Source organism: Maniola hyperantus, chromosome 2, assembly GCF_902806685.2.
Source record: "Maniola hyperantus chromosome 2, iAphHyp1.2, whole genome shotgun sequence".
NCBI lineage: Eukaryota > Metazoa > Arthropoda > Insecta > Lepidoptera > Nymphalidae > Maniola > Maniola hyperantus.
In genome coordinates, this window is record NC_048537.1 from 13,806,690 (window position 1) to 13,831,478 (window position 24,789).

Sequence of the window (24,789 nt, forward strand, 5' to 3'; positions counted from 1 at the left end):
TTTATTACCTGTTATATCCCAAAGCCACCATGATCCCAACTTCATAGTCGCTGACCGTTCCTCCCTGTGTTGGGGACAATGCGCAGATAAACTTTTATCTTCTATAAAAAGACGAAGGTATAACACGACTACTGACTCATGGCTGGCTCTCTATAACGTTTTCCAGTTTCCACCTTTTCTAAACAGCGCAAATTAAAATTGGCGCCATTTTAGTACATTATATAATCTGTGGTTAAAACTCAACGCGCATTTTTTCATTTTTATAAAATGAAAATTGTTATGATGTAGTTTAAAACAAGAAAATTATCAAAAAAGATAAAAATAATTCTTTTGAGCTTTTCTTCTTCTTTTCTTGTCTATAGCTCGGAGCTTTTATAAAATAGGTACCTACCTAATGAATTTCAATCAAGACACACGTCAGTTCGAAGCGTTCGTTTCTTGTTTCGTACCTACCTCTACCTACGTAGGTATCGTACTCAGCGAGGAACATATACCAGTTACCACAGAATATCTACCGACGTCATACTGTACTCACTGTGTTTTCTTTTCGTATATTCAAAAATTCTGAACATGGCAACATTTTTAACATGGCCGCATGTTGAACGAAACGATTTTCTTTACTGTTTGCCAAATAAAATAATATTTGCGTGTATTGTGAGCGGATTTATGTTGATCGTGAAGCCGGAAACTTGAATAATTTGTGTGACAAATTTACGGTAAGGGTGGAGGTTGCAATCTTGTGTTTTTAGCATGTTATTGTCGGCGGTTTGGTGATGGTTTGATCATTTGTGATTTGTGGTTTAGGCTGCGATCGCTAGGATGATGCATCACCCAAACATGCATCACCAGCCGATGTCGGGGCACCCGCCGCCGCAGCACCTGTCGGGCCACCAGGGCATGCCGGCGCACCACCAAATGCCGCCGCACCAAATGCACCGGGAGAACAGGCATGTAGCATTAACTAGGTAACGTCCGGCTTTTTACTAGTTATTTATTTTGCTGTGTTACTTTAAACATTAGAAATAATCATCGGGCGTAAGCTTTATGTAAATAAACGCTTGACACTGGATATGTAATAATTTGCCTTTGTATGGTGTTGTCAAATCATTACAAATATATTTTTACACCAACACCCAATGTCACATAACTTGCAACTGGTCTCATAATTTTAGAATAATACTGTAAAACCTGCCATTTATACATTATCTAAATTAAAAGCTAGACTGTCATAGTTCACAATGTTCACCAGCACTCCCATGCACTAACTTTACAAACGTGCAGAAGTATTCATCAAAATTCTGACAGTCTGTGGCATGTCTGTGGAGACAAATAAAAATGTATGAACAGAATGCCTTCCGACCGGCACAGTTCATGACAGTTAGGTAACTTCTAATAAAACGTAACTTTTGGACTTATGTGCTTTTTTAGAAATTAAGTATCACTTGCTTTAACAGTGAAGGAAAACATGAGGAAACCTGTATGCTTAAAGGCTCTCCATAATATTCTTGAAGGTGTGTGAAATATGCCAATCTACACTTGGCCAGATTGGTAGATTATGGACAAACCTTGCCCATTCTGGGAGGAGACTCTTGCACAGCTGTGAGCTGGCTTGATGATGAGGTAGTATGGTATTATTTATTATTATTTATTATGTAATTAGAACGGCCATAAAGCCAATTACACTAATTAAACTACGAGTACAAACTAACATAAACATACTTATATTAAAATTATAAATTTTAAAAAGCAAAATTATAAATTTTCACAAAAGTGCAAGATCTGACCCATGAGGTCAGCCCATTTGTCAGCAAATATGTCACAGCGAGGGGACTCCTTCAGCAGCGCGTGGAGCGCAGCCAAAGTGCGCAGTATGGGTGACTTGGAGCGCTCTACCGTATGGTATGCAATATTACATTCAGGCAAAACTGTTTATAATGGGATAATTTATAATGACAAAAATATAAGTCCAGGCCACTATTAGGCAGTTCCTAATTGTGTAAGAATAGCCATTTCATCGTTATCGTAATCGTCAAGAAATTCTGCCCTTTGATTAGCTGTGAAAAAATGTGAACAGTGAATCAACCAATCAAAGGGACGATCAATTTCTTGGGAGGCAGTATCTTTTTATAATACGTCAAAACGCGCGCTTAGTATGCAAGATTCTATGGAATGTGATGTCTCATCATAATGACATACTTTTTTAGTTTGATCGATAATTGAAAATGTTTATTACACTTAAAACTGACAAAAAACGTGGATTTTACTTACTTTGGAAGATCCTCTATTTAATAATCACTGAGAAATAATTTATTTTTGATATAGTCAAATACCCAATTAACTAAGTATTAATATACTTACTATGAAGATGACCAAAGAGGGAAATCATATAAAAGTCAGACAGTAAAAAAAAACTTACAGAACGCGGTCTAGGGATTCACGGAACAAAGGGGGTTAAAATAAAAAGGGGAGCTAAGTCAATGAACTTGCAAGTGTCAAGGACCAGTTTGACTATTTAGCAAGTCTCAACTCAACATGTCTATAGACATAGGGCCTTTTATATTATTTTATTCCTATTATAAGGGTCAATTCTGCTATTCTGTATGATAATATAGCTACAATTCACGTTATAATGTCTTTTTGTTACATTTACATCTAGTTTTGTCTACCTTGTCTGTCTGTCTATTATCTTTTCACTGCCCATCTGTTTTAACCGATTTTGACATATAACGTAGCTATACTAGCGACTCGCCCCGATTTCTCACGGGGAGCTAATTACAATTTTTTCGAAAATAAAATATAGCCTATGTTAGTTAGGAATAATGTATCTTTCTACTGGTGAAAGAATTTTCGAAATCGGTTTAGTGGTTCCAGAGATTACCCAACTCTACAAACAAACTTACAAACTTTACTTCTTTATAATATTGTATAGGTTTGATAGCTTGCATCCCGAATATATAAAAGGAAACGGTGACTGACTGACTGACTGACTGACTGATCTATCAATGTACAGCTAAAACTACTGGACAGATCAGGTTGTTTGGCATGCAGATAGCTATAGTGACATAGGCATCCTTATCAGTTAATTAAAAGGATGTCCAATGATATTTTGTTATTTTTTCCACTCCTTGTCCCAAATACACAGGTGGTGACTTTATAACGTAGTTTTTTTGCAAGTTAGGCTTACCTTTGTCGACAACCATGCTTAAATAAAAATAAATAAAATAGCCTTTATTCTCTGATACAATAGTTATACATCTTATATTACTAACTAACCGTATTACTAATTTCTTATTTCCTATTATTTAATTATCCTATCCTACATAATTTATTCTAAAAAATTGGTAACACCAGCAATTTACAGTTCAGGTTGTCCTCTTTGGACATAGGCCTCCTCTAGACTTCTCAATTTTTTCCTATCTAACGCCAATCCGCGCCAACCCTTTGGCAGGTCATCCATGCTTAATAGAAAGCAATAATCAGGCCATGGTTTGAGCGCATTTGCCTAGAAGACGCCTATTCACTCATAAACTTAAATAAATATTAGAGCCTCGATAGCTCAGCGGTTAATGAGCGGACTGAATACCGAAAGGTCGCCGGTTCAAACCCCACCCCTTGCACTATTGCCGTACGTACTCAAACCACAAGCTTCACGCTTAATTGGAGGGCAAAGGGGGATATTAGTCAGCAATTAAATTACTTAAAAAAAAAGTAAACTAGGTAGGTACCTAGTTAGTTACAAAAAAATCGTCTTAATAGCGACGTCGTAGTTGCATCGATCCTCGATCCTCACAATTTTACCACATTTGTTCCAAATACAAATTAAAAAAAAGAATTATATCTGCAAATATCAGCTTATATTCTTATAGCTACTGAAACATTGTGGCTAATTCCTTTGTACACAATATCTAAACTAAACTAAAATATCACGTCTAAATCTATTGCTATCCCTTTCATAATGTTGCTTGCGGAAAAGGAAAGCACTAGATTTAGACCTGTTAATTTAGTTTAGTTTAGAGATTGTGTACTAGAGAATCGGCCCCAATGACACTTATTTAATAAAAGTCTGTGTTTTACTCGCTCGCCCATACAGAGTCGACTGCATTGACATGCAAATCCTGTGTAATTTGTTGATGTGTCGAGGGTTCTTTGCGGCTCCCTTTGTTACTAGAACTGGTTGTCAATGGAACATATGACAGCACTTTTGATCCGAGGCTATCTAGTGATGAATATAAGGAGATTTATGTATAGGCCGATATATCAAGCCATTGAAGTTACGGGCAGTTGGAATAACAGTATTGCAACAAACGCCTGGATGAAAGCACCCCTAGAAAGACTTTCGTTTTTCTCACAAGGCCTTGTAAGAAATTCGGTGCAGTGCTGTGTCATTTTTTATTCAAGTTAATCTTAAATGGGACTTTCTGTTTAGTGCCTGTGAATTATTGGGGTTACATTTCTCCAATCCTTAAAAAAGCCACCTTCATATTTCATAGAAAAATTAATTGTCCTTTATATAAATGTGGAATCAAGCATCCGATTTTCAGAAGATACGGACTGTCTATCATAGTAGTATTTTCTTTGGATCAAGTAAATTAAGTCGTATTCTTGTGCTACAAGCTAGTTAGCAGGTTTACACAAGTTATGGCTGAGTGTGAGAGTGAACACATAATTGAAGAGTATGTATTTTTAATTATCATAATGATCAAGCCATCGCCGGCTTACTACAGAGCACGGGTTTCCTCTCAGAGTGAGAAGGGTTTTGGCCATAGTCTACCACGCTGGCCATGTGCGGATTGGTAGACTTCGCACACCTTTGAGAACATTATGGAGAACTCTCAGGCATGCAGGTTTCCTCACGATGTTTTCCTTCACCGTTAAAGCAAGTGATACTTTACTTTTAATTAATTTAAAACGCACATAACTCCGAAAAGTTAGAGGTGCGTATCCGGCATCGAACCCCCGACCTCCGATTAGAAGGCGAATGCCCTAACCACTTGGCTATCACAGCTTTTTAATTATATACATAGTGCCAACTCCGCGTGGATTCAGATTGTTGCAAAACCTCGTGGGTAACTCTTTGATTTCCGGGATAAAAATTATCCTATTTTCGTCTCCAGGATGCTAGCTATCTCTTCGTCAAAATCGGTCCAGCAGTTGAAAGGATATTAGACATACTTGCAGACACACTTTCGCATTTATTTTATTACTGTGGATTAAAATTAATATACTGAGTCTGTGAACGAAACCAACATCATGCGTCCGTGTGTTAGATTTATTTTCCCGTAATCTTAACCAGCGAGATTTTTTCAAAATGATTCCTTAGCGGTAGCATACATCACTAGAACTCCGATAACCCATGTCACCAATTTCCAGCACGCAGTGTCGTTACATTCATTATCATCATCATCATCAATCAATCGCCGGCTCACTATTGAGCATGGGTCTCTTAGAATGAGAAGGGAGCTCTAGGTTTAGAATGCTTAATTATTAAGCGTCAAGGTTGTCTTAAGATTTGGTAGAATATTGCCCCTATAGGGTGAGGTTCATACCATACCCATAGGTTTTTGGATAATACACTGTGGGCTGTATAACATTCAGATTTTTATGCACATGCAGGTTACACAAAAGAGGGTTTTTCAAATGACCATGAAAGCGTTTTAATGAAGGGCTCTCGCTTAAAACTTTCTCAACCTGCACTTGGTCAACAAAGATATATTTAGTATGAAATGGTTTTCTATCGTAGGGTGCCGATGGGTCCCTCTCAGGCCAGCGGTATGGGCGGTCACGGGCAGATGGGCGGTATGGGCTCCATGCCCGTCCCGCCGCATCATGCGCCCACACCGCGACCGCCTCACCCCATCAGGTCCATGCACCACCCGCCGACGCAACACCACTCTGTGCCGCCGGTAACTGTTATATCTACCACCTAGACCTATCTAGCAGCGCCCATGACGCGGACGCTGGGCCTCACAGCTATAGCGACAAATACGGTCGGGGGTAGATAGGCGGTATGGGCTCCATGCCCGTCCCGTTGCACCATGCGCCGTTGCACACCGCGACCGCCTCAACCTATCAGCTCCATGCACCACCCGCCGACGCAAGACCACTCTGTGCCGCCGGTAACTATTATACCTACTAGGCGTATATACAAATTAGCTTAAGATTTTTCTTTTTAGGCTCTACATTATACTTTTTTGCGTTTTTCCTAGCAATATGATCAAAATAGGCAAGCATCTGCCGTTATATTATGTTGGATAGCTGCATTGTTCAAAATCGAGACTTATGTTATGTTCTGTCTACTTGCGCCACACCTAAGGCCAACCAACACCAAATTATTATCGGACGTGGCTGATATCTGGATAATACATACTTGTAATACACTGAACTATGCACACTATCAGACTTAAATTGCGGACGTAACCTTGAGCGCTCGGACGTCCGAGAGATATCTCACAAGCAGCGTCCCATAATATGACTGTCAAGTGTCAACGCCTATCAGTCGTGGCTTTCAGCCTCACGGACGTTTCCCATAGTCATTTTCATGCTTTACTCTTTTCATGAATTAATAAGTTTTGACAAGTCTGTGTGTGACAGCAACAGAATCGGCTCCGTCGGCCGTACTCAGTGGGGGGAGGCTACGGGCCCGGTGCGGTGTCCGGCGTCATGCCGCCGCCCTACGCGCCGCCGCCGCCTCTGGCGCCGCCCACCACGCAACAGAGCCACAACGGTGAGTTGAACCTGCGCAGTGGGTGAATCTACTTGATGGAACGAAGTAAGGCGTGATGCGACTCCGATCATTGGCAGATGGACAAGCTGCCCGCTGATTGGTTTGCCATGTTTGAATAGCTGGCAAACGTGCAGTCAAGTGATGAATACTTAATCTGATGAAGTGATTACTGATTACCACCGCCTATGAACATTTGCAATACCAGAGAAACAGTTGCCGGCTTCAGGAATTTGTCGGTACGTCCGCGTCCCTTGAATGACCCCTAATAAAATCTGGTTGGAAAACTGTTGGTTTCACAACTTGCATCCTCCTTCTGAAGAGGACCTAATGAGATTTCATGTAAACAAGATTGTGTGTCTTCCTAGAAAGCGTTTGTAGTCACTGGTATCAAGAAACATTGAGAAACATTCATTATTCTTTCTTGCTACTTAGGTCTGTGCAGGCCATCCTCACCAATACTGTCAGTGCCAACAAAGCTAAAGCCTGACTTTGGTCAGTAAACACTTTGTTAGAGTAGAATTTGATTTTGTTTGTTGTAGTTTTATTTAGTTACTTTTACTTTAATTCAGTAAAATTGTAGTGGTTTTATTATTTCTATGTAGTTACTTATAATATTCACTTTTAGTTACTACTTATTTTATTTTTGTATATTTTTCTAGATCCATAAATATTACGGACCATTTCATACTTATGTCATTTTCATTACCAATAGTGACACCAACAACGCCGGCTTCAACAATAAACTCCGCGCCAAGCAACAATATTGACACGAAAGAAGAGAGCGGGACAGTATTATCGAACAATGCGGGTGTGGGAGCGGGAGCGGCGACAGACGCGGACGACAAGTTAGAGAAGCACGCGGCGGCGGGCGAGGGCGAGGCGCGCGCCGCCGCGCCGGCCAACAGTAAAGAGAAGACCCCCATGTGCCTGGTCAACGAGCTGGCCAGGTACAATAAGGTACGTGGGTACACCGTATGTGAGAACGGGACAGCAGTAGAGTGACGTAGGAAAAGGAGCGAGACAGAGATAACAGCAAATACGCGATGGCGCGATGACATGCGGTGTCTGGTCAATCAGTTGGTCAAGGTACTGTTAGACGGCAAAACTAGGTGATTGTATTAATCTGTGGTGTTTGGTCTGCAGAGTAGCGAATCTATGCGAAACGTCACTCTGAAATGGCGCGTAGAAATAGGAGTCTGGTCTTGTGCTCTTATAACTAAGAATTATTATGTGAACAGTGAATAAAAGCCTTCTAAAGTATATTAAAGTCATGTGGAAACCATACACTAAACAGATATATTTCCATTGTTTTTGTTGATTTTGTATTTGTTTGTACATATTTCATACTTAGCTAAAAGTGGTTAATGGTTATAATATTTAGTATCTTTTGACAGATTAAGCACCAATACCGCCTCACATCAGAAACGGGGCCCGCTCACAAGAAAGTATTCACAGTAACACTCCGACTGGGTGATACTGAGGAATACACGGCTGAGGTAAAAAGTTATCTTATTCAATCAAGGCAGTAGTGAATGAGAAGTCATAAAACCAATATTATTTCTTCAAAATAACTGGTATACACAATTTTTATGTGGTCCAAAAGACAGAAAGAAACACTTTTTTTAAAAGTGGTCAGTGAGGCCAAAATTCAAACTAAGTTTTAGAGATAGACGAATTTGACGAAAGTTTGTAAGGAAACTGCAATCGAATATTTTCAAAAATCTCATACAAAGGTCAGACATAGGCATATTGTGGTATGTTCTGTACTCTGTAGGTCTGTATGTTGTAAGAAATAAAATATGTTCTAAATAAATATAATTCCCCCATTCTTAATTGTTTAAATATAGGCCTCACTGACAGCTGCCAAAAAGAACACTGCAGAGTTTGATTAGCATTTCAAGCTTCCTGTGTATGGCTCTTTATTGTGTGTTTATCCTTAGTGATGGTTCTGTCCAGGGGTCATCGATAAAGCGCGCGCAGCACGCGGCGGCCAGCGCGGCTCTGGGCGGCACGCGCTTCCCGCCGCCGCCGCCGCGCGCGCCGCCCTCGCACGCGCACCACGCATCGCACCACCGCCACGCTGGTAAGGACGCCTGTCTCTCTCTTTCTCTCTCTCTCTCTACACTTCCATCTCCACTCTCTCTCTTTCCCTCTACGTTTTGTAAAAGATCGAAATTGTGTGTCTCTTGTGTCCTTCGACTGTCGAGACAATTTTTTAGATAAAAAACAAATTTGTCACAGCTCTCGTCCCAAAAGTTGAGCATACCTACGTCGATTTTAAGATCTCTTCCGTCCACGTTTTCGATACAAGTATGAACCTCTTGCTTATTAATCACAACCTGCTAGGTCTAGTAATTTGAGATTTTGCTTGTAAGATCGTTCCATAATGTAGACTCCTACAAGAATTCCATATGAGTAAAGTTGTGGGGCAAGGTAAAAATGAGATTTCTGTACCCATATCCATTGGTCTTAGGTGCTGTAATGCCAACAGTGGAACTCAACGCGCTGGCGATGAAGCTGTGTCAGCCGGCGGTGTACACGTCCGTACCGGCCGTGCCACGACCGCGGCCGCGCGTGCCGTACCGCCTACCCGCGCCCTTCGTGCCGCCCTACCCTCACGCGCCGGGCCCGCACGTTCACACGCCGCGGCTGATGGAGCCCACCTCCCTGCTGTACAGGTAACAGCCAGCGCAGTACACGTAATGCAATATTTAATGGTATTATTAGTAAATAGTGTATATAAAAGTTCTGTATGCAAAATACTTTCTTTACTAACTACTAATTGATTGACAGTTGACAGTTAGAGCAAATATGATGAGTCCTGTGTCACTTTTTACGAGTTATATCTCTCGGGTCACGTGAGCAAGTAATCTCTGGTCCAGCTTTAGCCCCTTCGCACACGGGTCTCAAGCGTAGTCGTATCGTAAGCGTAGTCGTAGTCGCTACGCGTACGAGACCTAGAGTGTTGCACAAACGAATCTTCGCGTAGACATATCGTTTTGGATATCAGTTAAAATCATCGCGTCATTTTTTTATATTTCTTACCTGTCCAGTTCATTTTTAACGATTTTTCTGCCCAAGCTTTGTCTGTAACATCTTTTCTTGAATATTCGCTTAATGAATGATTATATAGACAAGGGTAGTCTTCAACCAGTTTGACGAATTCAATTATTTTTTCGGTCATATTGAAAGTTAAAAGTCATAAGAAATTGAAATTCAGTTAAATTCAGGTGTTTTTTTAAAGAAAATAGTTGCTCTCGTCGTACGCGCGGATTACGATACGCTTACGCTACGACACCGTGTGCCGGGTTAACACTGCTTGTGTCGATTGTCGCAGGGTTCGCGTGTGCGTGGGCGGGCGCTCGTGGGTGGGCGAGGGCGCCACGCCGCAGGGCGCGCGCCACGACGCGGCGGCGCGCGCGCTGCACGAGCTGCGCCCTTCCTCGGGCAACGATAGCGACAATGGTACGTATTTTAAAAAGGTTTCTTTATTATTACGTCTAATACCGAGTTGTTCGAAAATTTAAGTTAGACTAATTTAATCACAAGAATCTAGTCTTGTGATTAAATTAGTTATTGTTATTGCAGTCAAGTGCAAGCCTATAAAGTAAAAAAAAACCGGGCCAGTGGGAGCCGGACTCGTACTCGAAGGGTTCCATACCATCGTACAAGAAATAACTCTTTTTATTTATTTTTAATTTCAATGGTAGCTATTTTAAATTTTTTATTATTTGTTGTTATCATAGAAATACGCATTCTGTGAAAATTTCGACTCTACCTATTACGGTTCACGAGATACAGCTCGCTGACAGATAGACGGACGGATGGACAGCGGAGGCTAAATAATAGGGTCCCGTTGGCACCCTTCGGATACGGAGCCCTAACAACAAAGAGCTCAACAATATACGTCAATCGCTTAAGATGTCGGAACCTGTGTATCTAGAGGAATGTTTTGTCCTAGGAGATTCTGGGTCGGACATCCTCAACTCGGAGGTGAAGTCGCCAGTGTCGCTGGTGCACGAGCTGGCGCTCAAACGGAATCTCAACGTGCTGTTCACGGTCAAGTCTGAGCGCGGACCGCCGCACATGAGGGTAAGAATTTATTGGTGTGCAATGTTTAGACTTTAGTATAAGTCCCGCAAATTGCTATTGCGCTGGAACCATGTCTCATTAACATCGAAATGACGTCATTTTGTAGCCTCTTACTCTCTGCGATATGCTCTCTGTAGATAAGCGTCTTGAATAAAATGGCTCGTTATATGCCCTTGTTGTACAATCTATTATTTGCGTTTAGGTGTTCGTAACAGCGTGCACGGTGGGCGATATGGAGACAGAGGGGGAGGGGAACGGCAAGAAAGTGTCGAAGCGGCGTGCGGCCGAGCGCATGCTAGAGGAGATGCGGCGCCGCTGGCCGCCCGCCCTGCTGCGTGCGCGCCCGCCCGCCGACCGCCGCCGACACGCGCCCACTAAGAAGAAGCCTAGGAACCTCATCAAGGTGACCATTTCATCAGTACCTTTATTATAAATATGAAAGTGTGTTTGTTTGTTGGTTTGTTGGTTTGTCCTTCAATCACGTCGCAACGGTGCAACGGATTGACGTGATTTTTTGCATGGGTAAAGACAAAGACCTGGAGAGTGACATTTTATCCCGGAAAATCAAAAAGTTCCCACGGGATTTTTGAAAAACCTAATTCCACGCGGACGAAGTCGCAGGCATCAGCTAGTTTTAATATTTTGCCTAATTTTATGAAACAATAGCAAAACTAGCTCTGGAACTCTGGTCTCAACTGCACCATTGTAACAAAGAAGTTGTCAGATTGCAGTAAATGAAAGGTATAGTCCATAAAAAAGGAAAACTCGTTTGCCATTTTAGCTCTATGAGTCAACTGTCATGTCAAAAGTACGATTTTAGTCCTTATTCTAAAGGGAAACCATGCTTTTGTCATGACAGTTGTCACATTGAGTTAAAATGGCGAGAGAGAACCTAAAATTCATACATTATACATACGCCGATCGCATGTTAGAAGAAATAGAGCCTTGACACGCAGCTGCCTCTGTCGCATGAAGTTGAGAAGGTTTATTTATGATGCAGGAGGGCGGTACTGGTGCAGGCTCGGGTAGCGAGGGCGGGGGATCGTGCGCGGGCGGCGCGGGCGTCAACGCCGCGAGCGCGAGCGGCGGTGCCGACAACCCCATCTCGCGGCTGGCCGTCGCGCGCCACGCGGCCCGCGCGCGCTCGCCGCAGTACCGCGTGCTGGAGGAGAGGGGCGCGGCGCGGCGGCGGGAGTTCTTGGTGCAGTGCGAGGCGCCGCCGCATTGCGCCACGGGGCTGGGACCCAACAAGAAGACCGCCAAGCGACGCGCCGCACACAGTGAGTACTCAGTGTATTGTATCACATTTTGAGGCTAGTCTTCACTTGGCACGCGGTTATCTCTATTGATGTAAGTATTTACGCGTACAACTACTTCTATAAATTGTGACCGTTCTATATCAAGTGGGGTATCATATGAAAGGGCTTCACTTGTACATTCTAAAACAGATTTTTATTTATTTTTAGGTATAATAGTTTTGATTTATCGTGCAAAATGACGATAAAATACGATTTTAATACGGAACCCTCAGTGCACGACTCTGACTCGCACTTGGCCGGTTTTTTTATATAATTACAAGAGCGCTTGACTGCGATCTCATCTGTTGGTAAGTGATGATGCCGTTTAGATGGTAGCAGGCTAACTTGGTATGGCAGTTTTTTATTACACCCATACATCCGTTATCGGCTTCTACACAGCTTCGTACCGGAACGCTAAATCGCTTGGAGGCACGGTTTTTCATGGTAGGGTGGTAACTAGCCTCACACCAGACATGTTGGATAATATATGACGTTTTGTTTCAGATGTCCTGCTGGCAATGGAAATGAGCACGAACCCCAGCGATCAATCCGCACTGAACACGAACGGCGGCGACACCACCAACGTCTCTGGGGACTCTAATAAGGCTAATAACATTGATGTAAAACGAAAGGTAAAAAAAATTCTATTCAAAATTTCCATTTATAGTACGCGACATGTCAAGATGTCAATCGGGGTGGGGACGCCCCGCACACCCGCACAGCCCTTTGCGCTAACCCGGTGCGGGCGAGCACGGGTGACGTGTGGGTGTGCGGGGGTGTCAACAAGAAGACCATTTGACATTGTCAATTTTAATTCCCGGTACGCTCGGTGGGGCGCTTTGCTGGGCAAAAAAGAACTAATTTTTTCGCGAAAAAGCCGTGAAGAGATTGTATTTAGTATTACTGATCTGAACATAATATTTTACATGTATGCTGAAAAATTAGCTATTTTTGTACTAATATAAAGATAATATTATATGAACAGATTTTGAAAATTCTTTCACCAGTAGAAAGCTAAGTACATTTATTCCTGAGGGCTATATTTTATTTAAAAAAAATATGTAATAAGCTACCCGTGCGAAACTGGGGCGAGTCGCTAGTTCTTTTTGGAAAGCATTTTCGAATTGATTGTGTTTGAGCTATGGAAGAGGAAAAGCTGCAAATTATATCGAACCTGTAGATCCTTTTAGTTGCGTTTTGCTTCATTTATGTAGGAAATGGATCTAAGGCTGAGATCTATAGAGCGCACTATGACTTTGCTCAGACTTAAGATTGAGATGAAACGAGACAAATTTATGTGAGAGATACAGCTCTGTCTCGTTTTAACTCTGTCTTAAGTCTAAGCTAAGTCCGAGTGCGCTTTATAGATCTCACCCTAAGAGTTTTTTCTTCTTCAGGAAAATGACGTAAGTTCGGGGGGCGCCAATAGTGATGTGCGACAGCCGGTCCCCGGCGTTCTGATGATGGACTACCATCAACGCAGCGGGCAACCCTCACAACCCAATGGTTAGTTCATCTTTCATAGTTATTATTAGCCTTGGTAAACGTGACTAATATTCCCCTTTCTCTCCAAATAAGCGTAAGGCAGGATGGAGTGGAGTGAGCGGAGTTACCCACGTCCGACAATCGATGACCGATTTTTTGTCGCCAAGTACTATTATCATAGATTTTTGACCGATTTTTTGTACGGCGTGTGCGTATATTATATATGTTTTTGGACTTGCCTTTACACAAGTTTAAAAATCTAAAACTATGTTCCTGAAAAAAGCATATTACACAATCAAAGATTATTTATCTAAATGATAAAAGACCGTAGATTTGACTTGCCGCTCGTTCCAGCAACGCGCGGGACTGCAAATACATTTTTATACATGGCATAATATTGTACCTATATCTGATCTTTGAAAAGAGCAACCGCCGAGTTTCTTGCTGGTTCTTCTCGGCAAAAAAGGCATTCAGAACCAGTGGTAGATGCATTTGACGATTCAAAAGTACTTGTAAAAGTTTAATTGAATAAAAAATATTTTTATTTTATGTTGAAATCTGTATGTTTCATTTTTTGCCATCATCAGTCATCGATTGTCGGACGTGGCAGAACGCCTAAAGCTTGTGCTAAGATTGGGTATGGATAAGGTTCAGTTTGCCCCCTGCCTGTCGACATATTGAGGCTCTATGTCAGTATAGGTGCAATGTCGACCTCACAAATGGTTATATTTTATGAATGAAATAAATTGTACTCTGTGGTTCTGGTAGCTTAACTGACGTTAGTGTCTGTTAGCTGAAATTTAAATTCTTATTTTCTTGTGTTATTTGCAATAGAAAAAATATCCTCGAATGCAATTTTATTTCAAAAGGTTATGGGCCCAGGCCGCTAATCTATCTGAAATACGTATGAGTTACACCGCAACATATTTCAGGAGTGAGCGAGACGAGCGCCACGGGCGGCGTAACGCCCGCCGCGTCCTCTGGTGTGAGCGGGACGGTCGCGGGCAGCAACTCGCCCGGGGCCAAGGACCAGCTCATGTACCTGTCGCAACTGCTAGGCTTCACTGTGCAGTTCTCCGACTTCCCCAAGGTATATGCAATAACTTCCCACTATAGTTGGCCCATTATGAACGGGCGAAATGGGTCATAAATCATTTTGGAATGATTTATGGAACTGGATGCTCTGTTGTTGTATGTAATAGTAAAAAAAAGTTTGTCGATAGTCGATAACAGATTATAAAGAGCGAGCGGAAACAATACAAAATTAGCTACCAACTACCTGTGTCTTAACGGCGGCGTCTCTTTATCGATAATGACTTCTACGACATTCTCACAACTCTATGATCGTAATGATTTATGACCCAGTTCGCATTATATCAATTCAAGCCTAGTGTTGTAGTAAGTGCGGCGCGGGGAAGTTTGCCTCCGCGGTGGGTCACAACTCACATGAGAAGGTGTCGCTGTCAGGCTAATGGCGATTCAATACCCGAAGCTGTCGAAGTCGACCACATGCCCTGTACTGATGTTCTGACCCTGTATTTATGTTCTGACCTTTTATTTATGTTCTGAACCTGTATTTAATGTTTTGGTATTTATCTTTTGACCCTATATTTATGTTCTGACCCTGTATTTATGTTTTGACCCTGTATTTGTTGGTCCGCAGCGCAACCACGGCGAGTACCTGTCGCTGGTGTCGCTGTCGACGGAGCCGCCCGTCATGTGCCACGGCGGCGGCGCCTCCACCGCGCACTCGCACGAGCAGTGCGCGCGCGCCGCGCTGCGCGCCCTCGCGCTCATGGGCCTCGACGCGCCCACCACCGGGTACGTACCTGTGACGTCTTTACTGTACTCACAGTGCTCATCACCGCCATGGGTGAATTGAGACTCTAAACGCAACCTAGTCTCTAAACTATGACGTCATGACAAATTCAATATGGCGGATATGACAAACAAAATACCAAACTCGATACATTATCTCAAGTTGAGATAATGAATCGAGTTCTCAACTTTCTCTTGTTTTAACAATCTATTTTTCATTATGCCGTCAGTACGCAGTCAACCATATTCAGAATCCAATGTTTTTCCAGAATGCAGAGCATGCCGGGTCCGGGCGCCAAGTCCGGCGCGATCAGCACCGGCGAGTGAGGCCTCCCCCTCCCCCATTTACCCCCTCCTCCGTAGCGTAATCCCCTCCCTCGCAATATTACACGTGTGAATATCTCACGGCCCGAAATAAATCGTTCGGGACGTCCTTTTTGCTTGACTGCTGTAGTTCGTTCCACGGCTGATGGGCACCAACTACCAATGGTAACTGATGTGTTATTTTTTTGACCGAAACATTTTTATAAATGTGTGAGCTCCGCTCCCGGGGAGTGAAATCAATACAAACGTCATCAACTTAAAAATAAATCTTATATGATATTATACTCTATCAACAGAAAGTAGGTACTATAGCGCTCTCTCTGTTACGTAGTTCCATTCAAATCTCAGTGGGCGTTAACCATTTTAAGCCACCAACCAATCACAAACGTAATTCCATACAAATCTCAGTGGGCGTTAACCATTTTAAGCCACCAATCAATCACAAACGTAATTCCATACAAATCTCAGTGGGCGTTAACCATTTTAAGTCACCAACCAATCCCAAACGTTTTCAAAAAACATTCGGAATTCAATTCTGACACATGGTTTCGTCCTTGTTTCTGTGGATAGAGTATAGAAATAAAGATTTAAATTTTGCATCACTGAAAATGTAATCAGTGTTGTGACGTAACGTTAATTTTTTTTATTGTTATTTTTGTTTTTATTTGACATCCTTTTAATTTTAACATATGTTTAATTAATTTATTATTTATTTTTAGTCTATAATCGACATGGCCCATCAGCTATGAAACGTGCTATAATTTTATTTCGTCCTCCCCCCCCGAGCTATGACATATTCACAATGACATTTTTTTTCGATCTCGGGTCATGCAACATGTTTAGTTCTTTTTGTTTTTTCTTTTTTTATATATACTGAATGTAGACATTTTCCTATTGTGTTAGAAATACAAATATGTATATTTTTGTTATAGTTCGCGATTTTTAGTGTACTTTATGTTGAACTCGAAACGACTCCTGATGGTAAATTTACATAAATTTACACGAAATAAACCTATCGAGTAAACGTACGCTGGTACGAAGTATTTATTATATCAAATGTAAACGGCAAATTATCGGGAGCTAAAAGTAAAACTAATTTAAGCAAGTAATATATTATAAGTCTTATGTAAAGTTAAGTGATTTACACTTCAGTACACTCTGGAATTGAGATCTACAAAGTGTACTTTGACTAAGTCAGATTTAGGACACCATTGAAACGAGCCAGCGCTATGTCACTGACATAAATCTGCCTCGTTTTGACTGAAGCTTAAGTCTGAGCAAAGTCAAAGTATGTTCTATAGATCTCAACCTTAGTACGAGTTTGCACATCCCGTCAACAACGCTGAAGCAGAGTAAAATAAACTTAAAACCAATTTTAATAAAGTTGTACATTTCAACTTCATAACATTTACGCTTGCAGTGCTAGCTTTAGACCCTTAAGGGTCAAGCTGTAAGGCGCTTTGCAGATGGAGCAACTATTGCAGCAACTGGCAACTAGCTGTTTACATAATATAATATGTCAATGGAACTGCGCACACGTAGCAATTCGAGTTGCGAGTTCCAATGATAGATAACAGTTTTCAGTTGCTGCAATTGATGACTAAGTCAGTTTCCCGCAACCAGCAACTGTCGAATTCAATCCAAAACCGACGATTGCTGTGAATAATTTGTCGTTGCTAAAGCCGTTGACGGTGGCGACGTAATAAAATAAGAACAAGTACTGCTTCCTCGATATCCATTGTCACACTGGACGTAGATTGACCAATTCAGCTATCAAAGTTGCTCACAGATTGCCATAAAATTGCGGCATCCGTACACCGGGCTATTTCATTGTTACAACTGGCAACTTCTAAAGGAAGCTTAAGAAGTTGATAGTTTCTTCAACTGAAGTTACTCCATCTAAGGCTTGCAACAAGATAGTGTATGCCTATTTTACTTTGACGTGTTTTGATACTCGAAATCTATCAACGTTGTCGAAATGTTCAAACTCGTACTATCCGTCAAGGTATTTCGTTATTTATAATAGTAAAATAGTTAAGTGATTGTGTAGACAAGTATCGGTAAAATGTAGTATCGTTATATTATACCGTAACTTAACATGAGGCTGTGAAGCCAAACCAAAACGGTCTGCTTCGATGTGGCGACTGCCGGCGCCTATTAGATGAAAGTAACGGTTTTAAATGTTTTAGCGTAAGTTCATACTGGGGACATGTCGCGCGACTAAAAGTTGTGTATACTTTTCACGTCTCGAAAGTTGAGTTGCGGTTCGTGGAGCGCTTCAAATAACTTGTTCTGATATAATAATCGCGTTCTCGCTTAACATAATATACTAAAAGAATCATTACGCACACTTGAAAACACGTCGACATGACAGACTCACCGTTTCCACTGTCCTGACGCCACTTGCTAGTTAGTTGTTGGTAAATAAAATATAATCTAAAGGATTCATTGCACACAATTGAAAACGCTATATCGACATGACAGTCTTAACGGCTTACAACAATAAAGGTCTAAGGCACAACGCACATTTACAGAGCGGAGTGGAGCCGAGGGCCAGCGTCCTTTATGAAAACAATAACAACTCAAACTCTGCCTAATTTATTTTGACAGTAGCGGCTCAAAGCCGCCCGTGCCTCCCATTGTTGACATAAAAACGAACTGAAGGCAGCTATAGATAAATTGTTGGCCTTAATGCCTGATTTTTCAATCGCCAGATGTTTAATTACAAATGATGACTAATAAAGACGTTTTATCAGTTTTTGTAGTGGAAAGATGGCGAAATGTCAAATTTGTTTGTTAGATAAAAGTCTCTGTAGCGATGTAAATTACCGTAAATTTTACTATTCTTTGATTTTCCGGAACAAAAATCCAGATCACGTCATTTATAATCCTCAACTAGTGACAAAAATAAAGAGAAAAAAAAGCTATGCTATCATTCAAATACTCATAATATTGTGCTTATTTAGAAATCACAGACGTACACTTTTCAGTCTTTATGATGTCGTGTCGTATGTGTACACGACAGAAAGCTGTGCGACAAAATGCCCCTAGTCTGACGCAGCTCTAACGGTAGAAGAGGCGGGTTTAAATGTTTTACTGTAAGTTCATAGAGATAGAGTAACATATTGTTAGTGTGGGCGCGCCGGGGCCGGGGGTCGCCGTGCGAAGGCCGAAGTTGCATCATGCGGCCATGGTGACATCTTAGGTAAGTAGCGACTATAGTTCATTTCAAAAAGCTTGTCCCTTTTGATATATTTGTCTAGTTGAATATATTTTTATTTATTTTATTTTTATTTGTCATGTACCGGAATTGTAGTTACATAGTAATAATAAATTAAGTTATACGGTATGTAACAAGTATACTGCTTCTTATGGAGTGCGTTGATTACATTTAAACATTTATTTTATTTAATATTCAAGTAAAAATTAGTTAAAGGCATTGTTTATTCATAATAATAATAATAATAAAAGATCGATCATGATTAGTACTTTACGTACTTAATTCAGTATTTTACGTACCCACGTATTTTTACTACGTTCCGTACTTGCGTATTATCAATCAAATGTATTTAATGCAATTTAACCAATTCTCCCTGCTGAAGATTAGATTCCACCGAGTCAGTTTTGATCAAACTGGAGAAATATTATTATCAAGACGGACAAGCTATGTGAAGTTAACGGATAGTGATCCCGCAGCCCGCGGTCGCGTCCGCCTCGCTCGACGCGACAGTCACCGACAGCCGTGACGCGACAGTCGCCGACAGCCGCGACGCGACAGTCGCCGGGGGCTGCGGCGATCCATGTGTGGCCTCGATTTTTAACTACATATTACTTAGATTAGATTATATTCACGATTTTTCCCTGACCCTAAACTATGAAATGTGTAATTTTAGTATGTAAGTCAGCTCATGAATCTATGATAATATACCTATGGATTGAGCATGCCTAATATATATAGTACGCGACAGGTTGAAATGGCAATCGGGGAGGGAATGTCCCGCACACCCGCACAGCCTCCGCGCTAACCCGGTGACGTGCGGGGCGTCCCCCGCCTCATACCCCGATTACCATCTCAACCTGTCGCGGACTATACTCGAAGCTAATACTTATCGCTTTCCCACTTAGATTGCCAAGCGAGAGCGAACTCTCGCTCTAATTTGTTTCTTGGAGTGGGATAGCAATAAGTAAGTATAATGCGTACAAAATGAGTTCTCACGCGCCATTTTAACTTTGTGTCAAGTATCATGTCAAAAATTCGATTTTAGTTCTTATTTTTAAAAAGGTGAAACGCACTTTTGACATGACAGTTGACTCTTAGAATTAAAAAAAAAAACTGGCCGAACCTCCATTTTGGAAGTCGGTTAAAAATGGCGTGTGAAAACTCATTTTGCACGGACTATATAAATTGCTTCACATAGATATGAGAAGCGCTCTATGCACCTTTGATATTATATGTACATTCGTGAGTCAGCCCCACTCGCGTATTTCCGTTACGTGTTCGATAAGAGACCGTACAGTGGTATAGCTTGTCTAATCTGAAATGACGCGCCCCACTACTTCGTAAGTTGAATTAGATGCGCGAGTGCAAATATAAATAACGACGTTTCATCTGTGTGGGAGCGTCGACTGTTCTGCTAATAAGGATCTGTATGCAAACATCGCAGTCGACTAGTCGCGTGATAAATCCGACAACGCTCACTGTATGGAGCAGCGATGGCGCGTTATATGAAACATTACGTCCGCTCTCGCGCGCGCTCAGATCAATTATGACAAGTTCGACAACAAATCTGTCCAGTCTTACCGGCAACTGAACGACCAATTACAATAGCCTCTATATGTGTATTGCCTTCGTATTTTAAATTTGCTTGTGTGTGTAAATGCGGTAGTGGGGCGATCATTTCAGCTTAGACAAGCTCTAAAAGTATACAATATAGTGAATCAAATAACGAATTTGTAATATTTATGGTATAGAGAATCGACAAAGAATATCTATAGTAGGTACGTCACTGACATGATCACAATGACTTTCTATTAGAATAAATTTATTCAAATTAAGCTTGAAGGAGATTTATAATGTTATGGCGGCGGTTCAACAGTATGAGCCGGAACACTTTTTGATGGTCGGTTGTTGCATCTATTTAATCCTATAGTCCGTACTAAATGACTTCACACGCGCCATTTTAACTCTATGGTGCAACTGTCATGTCATTAAAATAAGGACTAAAATTATACTTTTGACATGGAATTTGAAACAAAAAGATAAAGTGGCGCATTAGAAGTCATTTTTACGCATGTAGACGAGAGACTATTGTCCGCAGAGGACAAAAGTCCGTCGTTTTTTACTACGAGTTTTCGCCGGTTTTAAGAGATCAATGTTGTCCTTCGCGGACAATTGTCCGTCGTCTGCGTAGTAACTCGATCTCCTTGACAAACATTTGAATAAAGTTGGTAATGATTCTTACTTCTATAGAACACGTTAACGGTAATACGCATTTTCGTCTCGATTATACGGTACTAGTAGATGTATGTATGTATTCCTAATCTACTTAGGATAAGATTGCTTGTTATTTAAGTATCATAAATTTGTGTAACCATTTAACTAAATATAGTTTGACGACTAATCTTAGGAGGAAATTATGTATAATGAATGAGAATACAATTGATCGGAAACACTATTATTTATTATTATTTAGTTAAATTGTTTTTTTTTTTGTTCAATTAGAATGTGCTTCGTGGACCCGATGCCCGATCAGTTGTATATTGTACACAAATGATTGTACATTTCATTGTAATGGGTCTGTTTAAGCTGATCACACATTACGAGACGAGCCGCAACGCACTTTTAGCTTCATATCCATCAGTTACGTTTGCGTACTGGTAAGCGCAGTGTAGGACCTTCAGCCCGCTAGGCCGGTGATCTGAAGAAGATGGCGAGATGATGGTGGATGAGGAAGACAGAGGACCGTGTTTGGTGGCGCGCTTTCGAAAAGGCTTGTTGTCCAGCAGTGGATGCATTTAGGGTGATGGATAGGATTGGGTCTATATATTATTAGAGCCTCAATAGCTCAACGGAAGAAGAAAAGACAGGTTCTGATGATAACACCGTTGCTGTCTCTACACATAAAGTTACAGATAAAGTGATAGAAAAGCAGACATGTTCAAGTAAAAACTCACACACGAAGAAATCGCGTTTAGAAAGTCAATTGGCAATCCACACGGTCGAATGGCATGGTCAAACAGAAAAGAAAAAAGCAGAAGAAAAGACATGTTCTGATGATAACACCGTTGCTGTTTCTACACCTAAAGTTACAGATAAAGTGATAGAAAAGCAGACATGTTCAAGTAAAAACTCACACATGAAGAAATCGCGTTTAGAAAGTCAATTGGCAATCCACACGGTCGAATGGCATGGTCGAACAGAAAAGAAAAAAGCAGAAGAAAAGACATGTTCTGATGATAACACCGTTGCTGTCTCTACACATAAAGTTACAGATAAAGTGATAGAAAAGCAGACATGTTCAAGTAAAAACTCACACACGAAGAAATCGCGTTTAGAAAGTCAATTGGCAATTCACACGGTCGAATGGCATGGTCGAACAGAAAAGAAAAAAGCAGAAGAAAAGACATGTTCTGATGATAACACCGTTGCTGTTTCTACACCTAAAGTTACAGATAAAGTGATAGAAAAGCAGACATGTTCAAGTAAAACTCACACACGAAGAAATCGCGTTTAGAAAGTCAATTGGCAATCCACACGGTCGAATGGCATGGTCGAACAGAAAAGAAAAAAGCAGAAGAAAAGACATGTTCTGATGATAACACCGTTGCTGTTTCTATACCTAAAGTTACAGATAAAGTGATAGAAAAGCAGACATGTTCAAGTAAAAAGTCAAACGCGAAGAAATCGCGTATAGAAAGTCAATTGGCAATCGACATGGTCGAAGGGCATCCGTTTTTAAAAGTTCAGTCTGAAAAACGATCAACGAGAAAGGCCGTCTCAAACTCTCCAATTAAACGAAAACGTCTGTCGTTTGATCCGGATACGTACTGAAATCCGCCCGTTGCACTATTGCAGTACCTACTCCTAGCACAAGCTTTACGCTTGGTTAAAAATATATATATACCTATGGATAGAACACCCCTAATACCTACTCGAAGCAATTACCTACTTATCGCTATCCCACTTCGACTGCCGAGTGACTGACTGCACGCTCTAATTTGTTAGTGGAAGTCGGTTAGCGATAGTAGTTTTTTGAAGTATTAGGAGTGCTTATTATAGTACACTCCTGGATTGGATCCATTAGTAAGTATATAGCCTCTAGAGGCGACCGCGGGATGAAACTCAAGTGGAAATGATGCCTTACACGCTACGAGACAAATTCCTTACCTACCATATTTGGTGAAGACGGACCAGCGGTAGGTATACGATTGTTGTATAATGCGTAAAAAATAACTTTTCACGCGCTATTTTAACTTTATCTCAATTTTCATGTCAAAAGTACGATTTTAGTCCTTATTTTAAAGGTGAACCGTACTTTTACATTACATTACAGTTGACCCATATAGTTAAGATGGCGCGTGAGGAGTCATTTTGTACGGACTATACTGAAAATACGTGTTCATAACACGTCATTGTATTTATTTGACGGGTTTCAATTTGATAAAGAAAAATTGACCGCGTACGGCTCGGCTGTAATGTGCGTTCATCATTATTACATTACTTAGTGGTAACAGTGGCGCGGACTAGGATCTCTGGCAAGTCGAGTCGACTGCTCTTGCTCTTAAGTAAATTTAAAGTAAAGCTAAAGTGTGGCTCTAATAAGTAAGTCGAACACGTCTCATAAAATCAAATTATTGTAAGAGACCATTTTAAATCGAGGCCATTTGTAGAATTTCTTCATGTCGAATGTTGCACAAGTAACAACGCATAAAGAAATTAAATTATTATTATTATTTGAGATAAAACGCCACAATGGCATAAGAAAGTGGTTTATTTATTTTGTTTCAATCAACTAATATTTTTTATTCTACGTTTTGGGTGGAGTAAGGCCCAACACATCTTTGTGCTGTTAGCATTGTATAACAATAAAAAATAAAACATTGTAATTGTTGTTTTAATGACTTTTCTGACCCGTCCTACTATCGCGGCACGAACTAATTTACTCTAAAATAAGATTAAAGGCAGAAACAAACTATGGGATGCGTCTGTAAGTTGCAGTTGATGGATGTGCAGTCGTTAGGGACGCAGCTTGAGAATCTACCTCTGACGTCCGAACGCTCAACGTGGTTTACGTCCACAACTTACGTCGGATAACACGTTGCACAGTTCAGTGTACGATGTATTATCCAGATACCTATAAGTTGCGTTCGATAAATTGTTTCAGGCTGAAGGCCTGCACAGACGAGGAACAGTCGGGGTATTTTTCGTCAAAATAGATCGCAACACACGAGGGATTTAAAATTCCTCCATACAAAAATAGCCCCCAATAGCCATCGCGTGCCAGACATTCACTATTTTATAAAAGCTGAGTTTCTCTGCGTATTGTCACCAACACGGAGGAACGATCGGCGACTATGAAGTTTGGATCGTGGCGGCTTTGGCAGATAGCAGGTAATAAAGGTGTAAAAATTCTAACGTCGCTGATCGTTCCTCCGTGTTGGGGACAATACGCAGAGAAACTTTCTGCCTTTATAAAATAACAAAGATCTAGCACGCGCTGGCTCTCTTCATACGGGGGAGTCCTCGAAAAAAATAGAAACAATACGTTAACGTTCCAAAGCACTTCATTGCACATTTTTCACGGATTTTAAGGGCGCTGCATAAATAAAGTGATTTTTTCTCTTGCCGAATGGAATGAAACAATTTCTTTACATCGTTGCATATAAAAATATACTGAACGATACGTCTCGTCACGTCTGTTTTCTAGTTATCCAATAGTAGTTCAATAATTCCATTCCGTCCGGCACGAGAAAAAACAAGTTACGTATGGTATGTTCGCGTGTTGCACGCCCGAGAGTTCGTTCGCGCGCAATGTGGGTGTGGTTGAG

The 24,789-nt window shown here is 41.1% G+C and overlaps 2 protein-coding genes across 13 annotated transcripts in view; one reads left to right on the top strand and one right to left on the bottom strand.

The window, feature by feature from the left end:
* LOC117992918 (glycogenin-2-like) overlaps positions 1 to 3,928 on the bottom strand; it is a 172,376-nt gene extending 168,448 nt beyond the window's left edge. Inside the window, exon 1 of the mRNA XM_069506787.1 lies at positions 3,912 to 3,928. The gene's annotated coding sequence lies outside the window, so the exon portion shown is untranslated. The remainder of the gene's footprint in view (positions 1 to 3,911) is intronic.
* On the top strand, positions 576 to 23,847 carry stau (double-stranded RNA-binding protein Staufen). 12 transcript variants are annotated; one of them, XR_011238150.1, is made up of 19 exons: positions 576 to 716; positions 805 to 965; positions 5,741 to 5,903; positions 6,592 to 6,724; positions 7,157 to 7,216; positions 7,437 to 7,681; positions 8,119 to 8,220; positions 8,681 to 8,807; positions 9,198 to 9,402; positions 10,062 to 10,189; positions 10,686 to 10,816; positions 11,019 to 11,219; positions 11,817 to 12,096; positions 12,619 to 12,746; positions 13,512 to 13,620; positions 14,532 to 14,689; positions 15,263 to 15,420; positions 15,687 to 22,443; positions 22,631 to 23,847. XR_011238150.1 is itself a non-coding variant. In XM_069506976.1 (18 exons), the coding sequence occupies exons 2-18, from the start codon at positions 820 to 822 to the stop codon at positions 15,742 to 15,744; spliced, it is 2,532 nt and encodes an 843-aa protein (XP_069363077.1). In that variant the 5' UTR covers positions 576 to 716; positions 805 to 819; the 3' UTR covers positions 15,745 to 23,847. The 12 variants fall into 12 exon arrangements, 11 of the variants coding, with proteins under 11 accessions (XP_069363077.1, XP_069363084.1, XP_069363093.1 ...); XM_069506976.1 differs by having other exon boundaries at positions 15,687 to 23,847; XM_069506983.1 differs by having other exon boundaries at positions 10,689 to 10,816; positions 15,687 to 23,847.
* Positions 23,848 to 24,789: the final 942 nt, after the last annotated feature.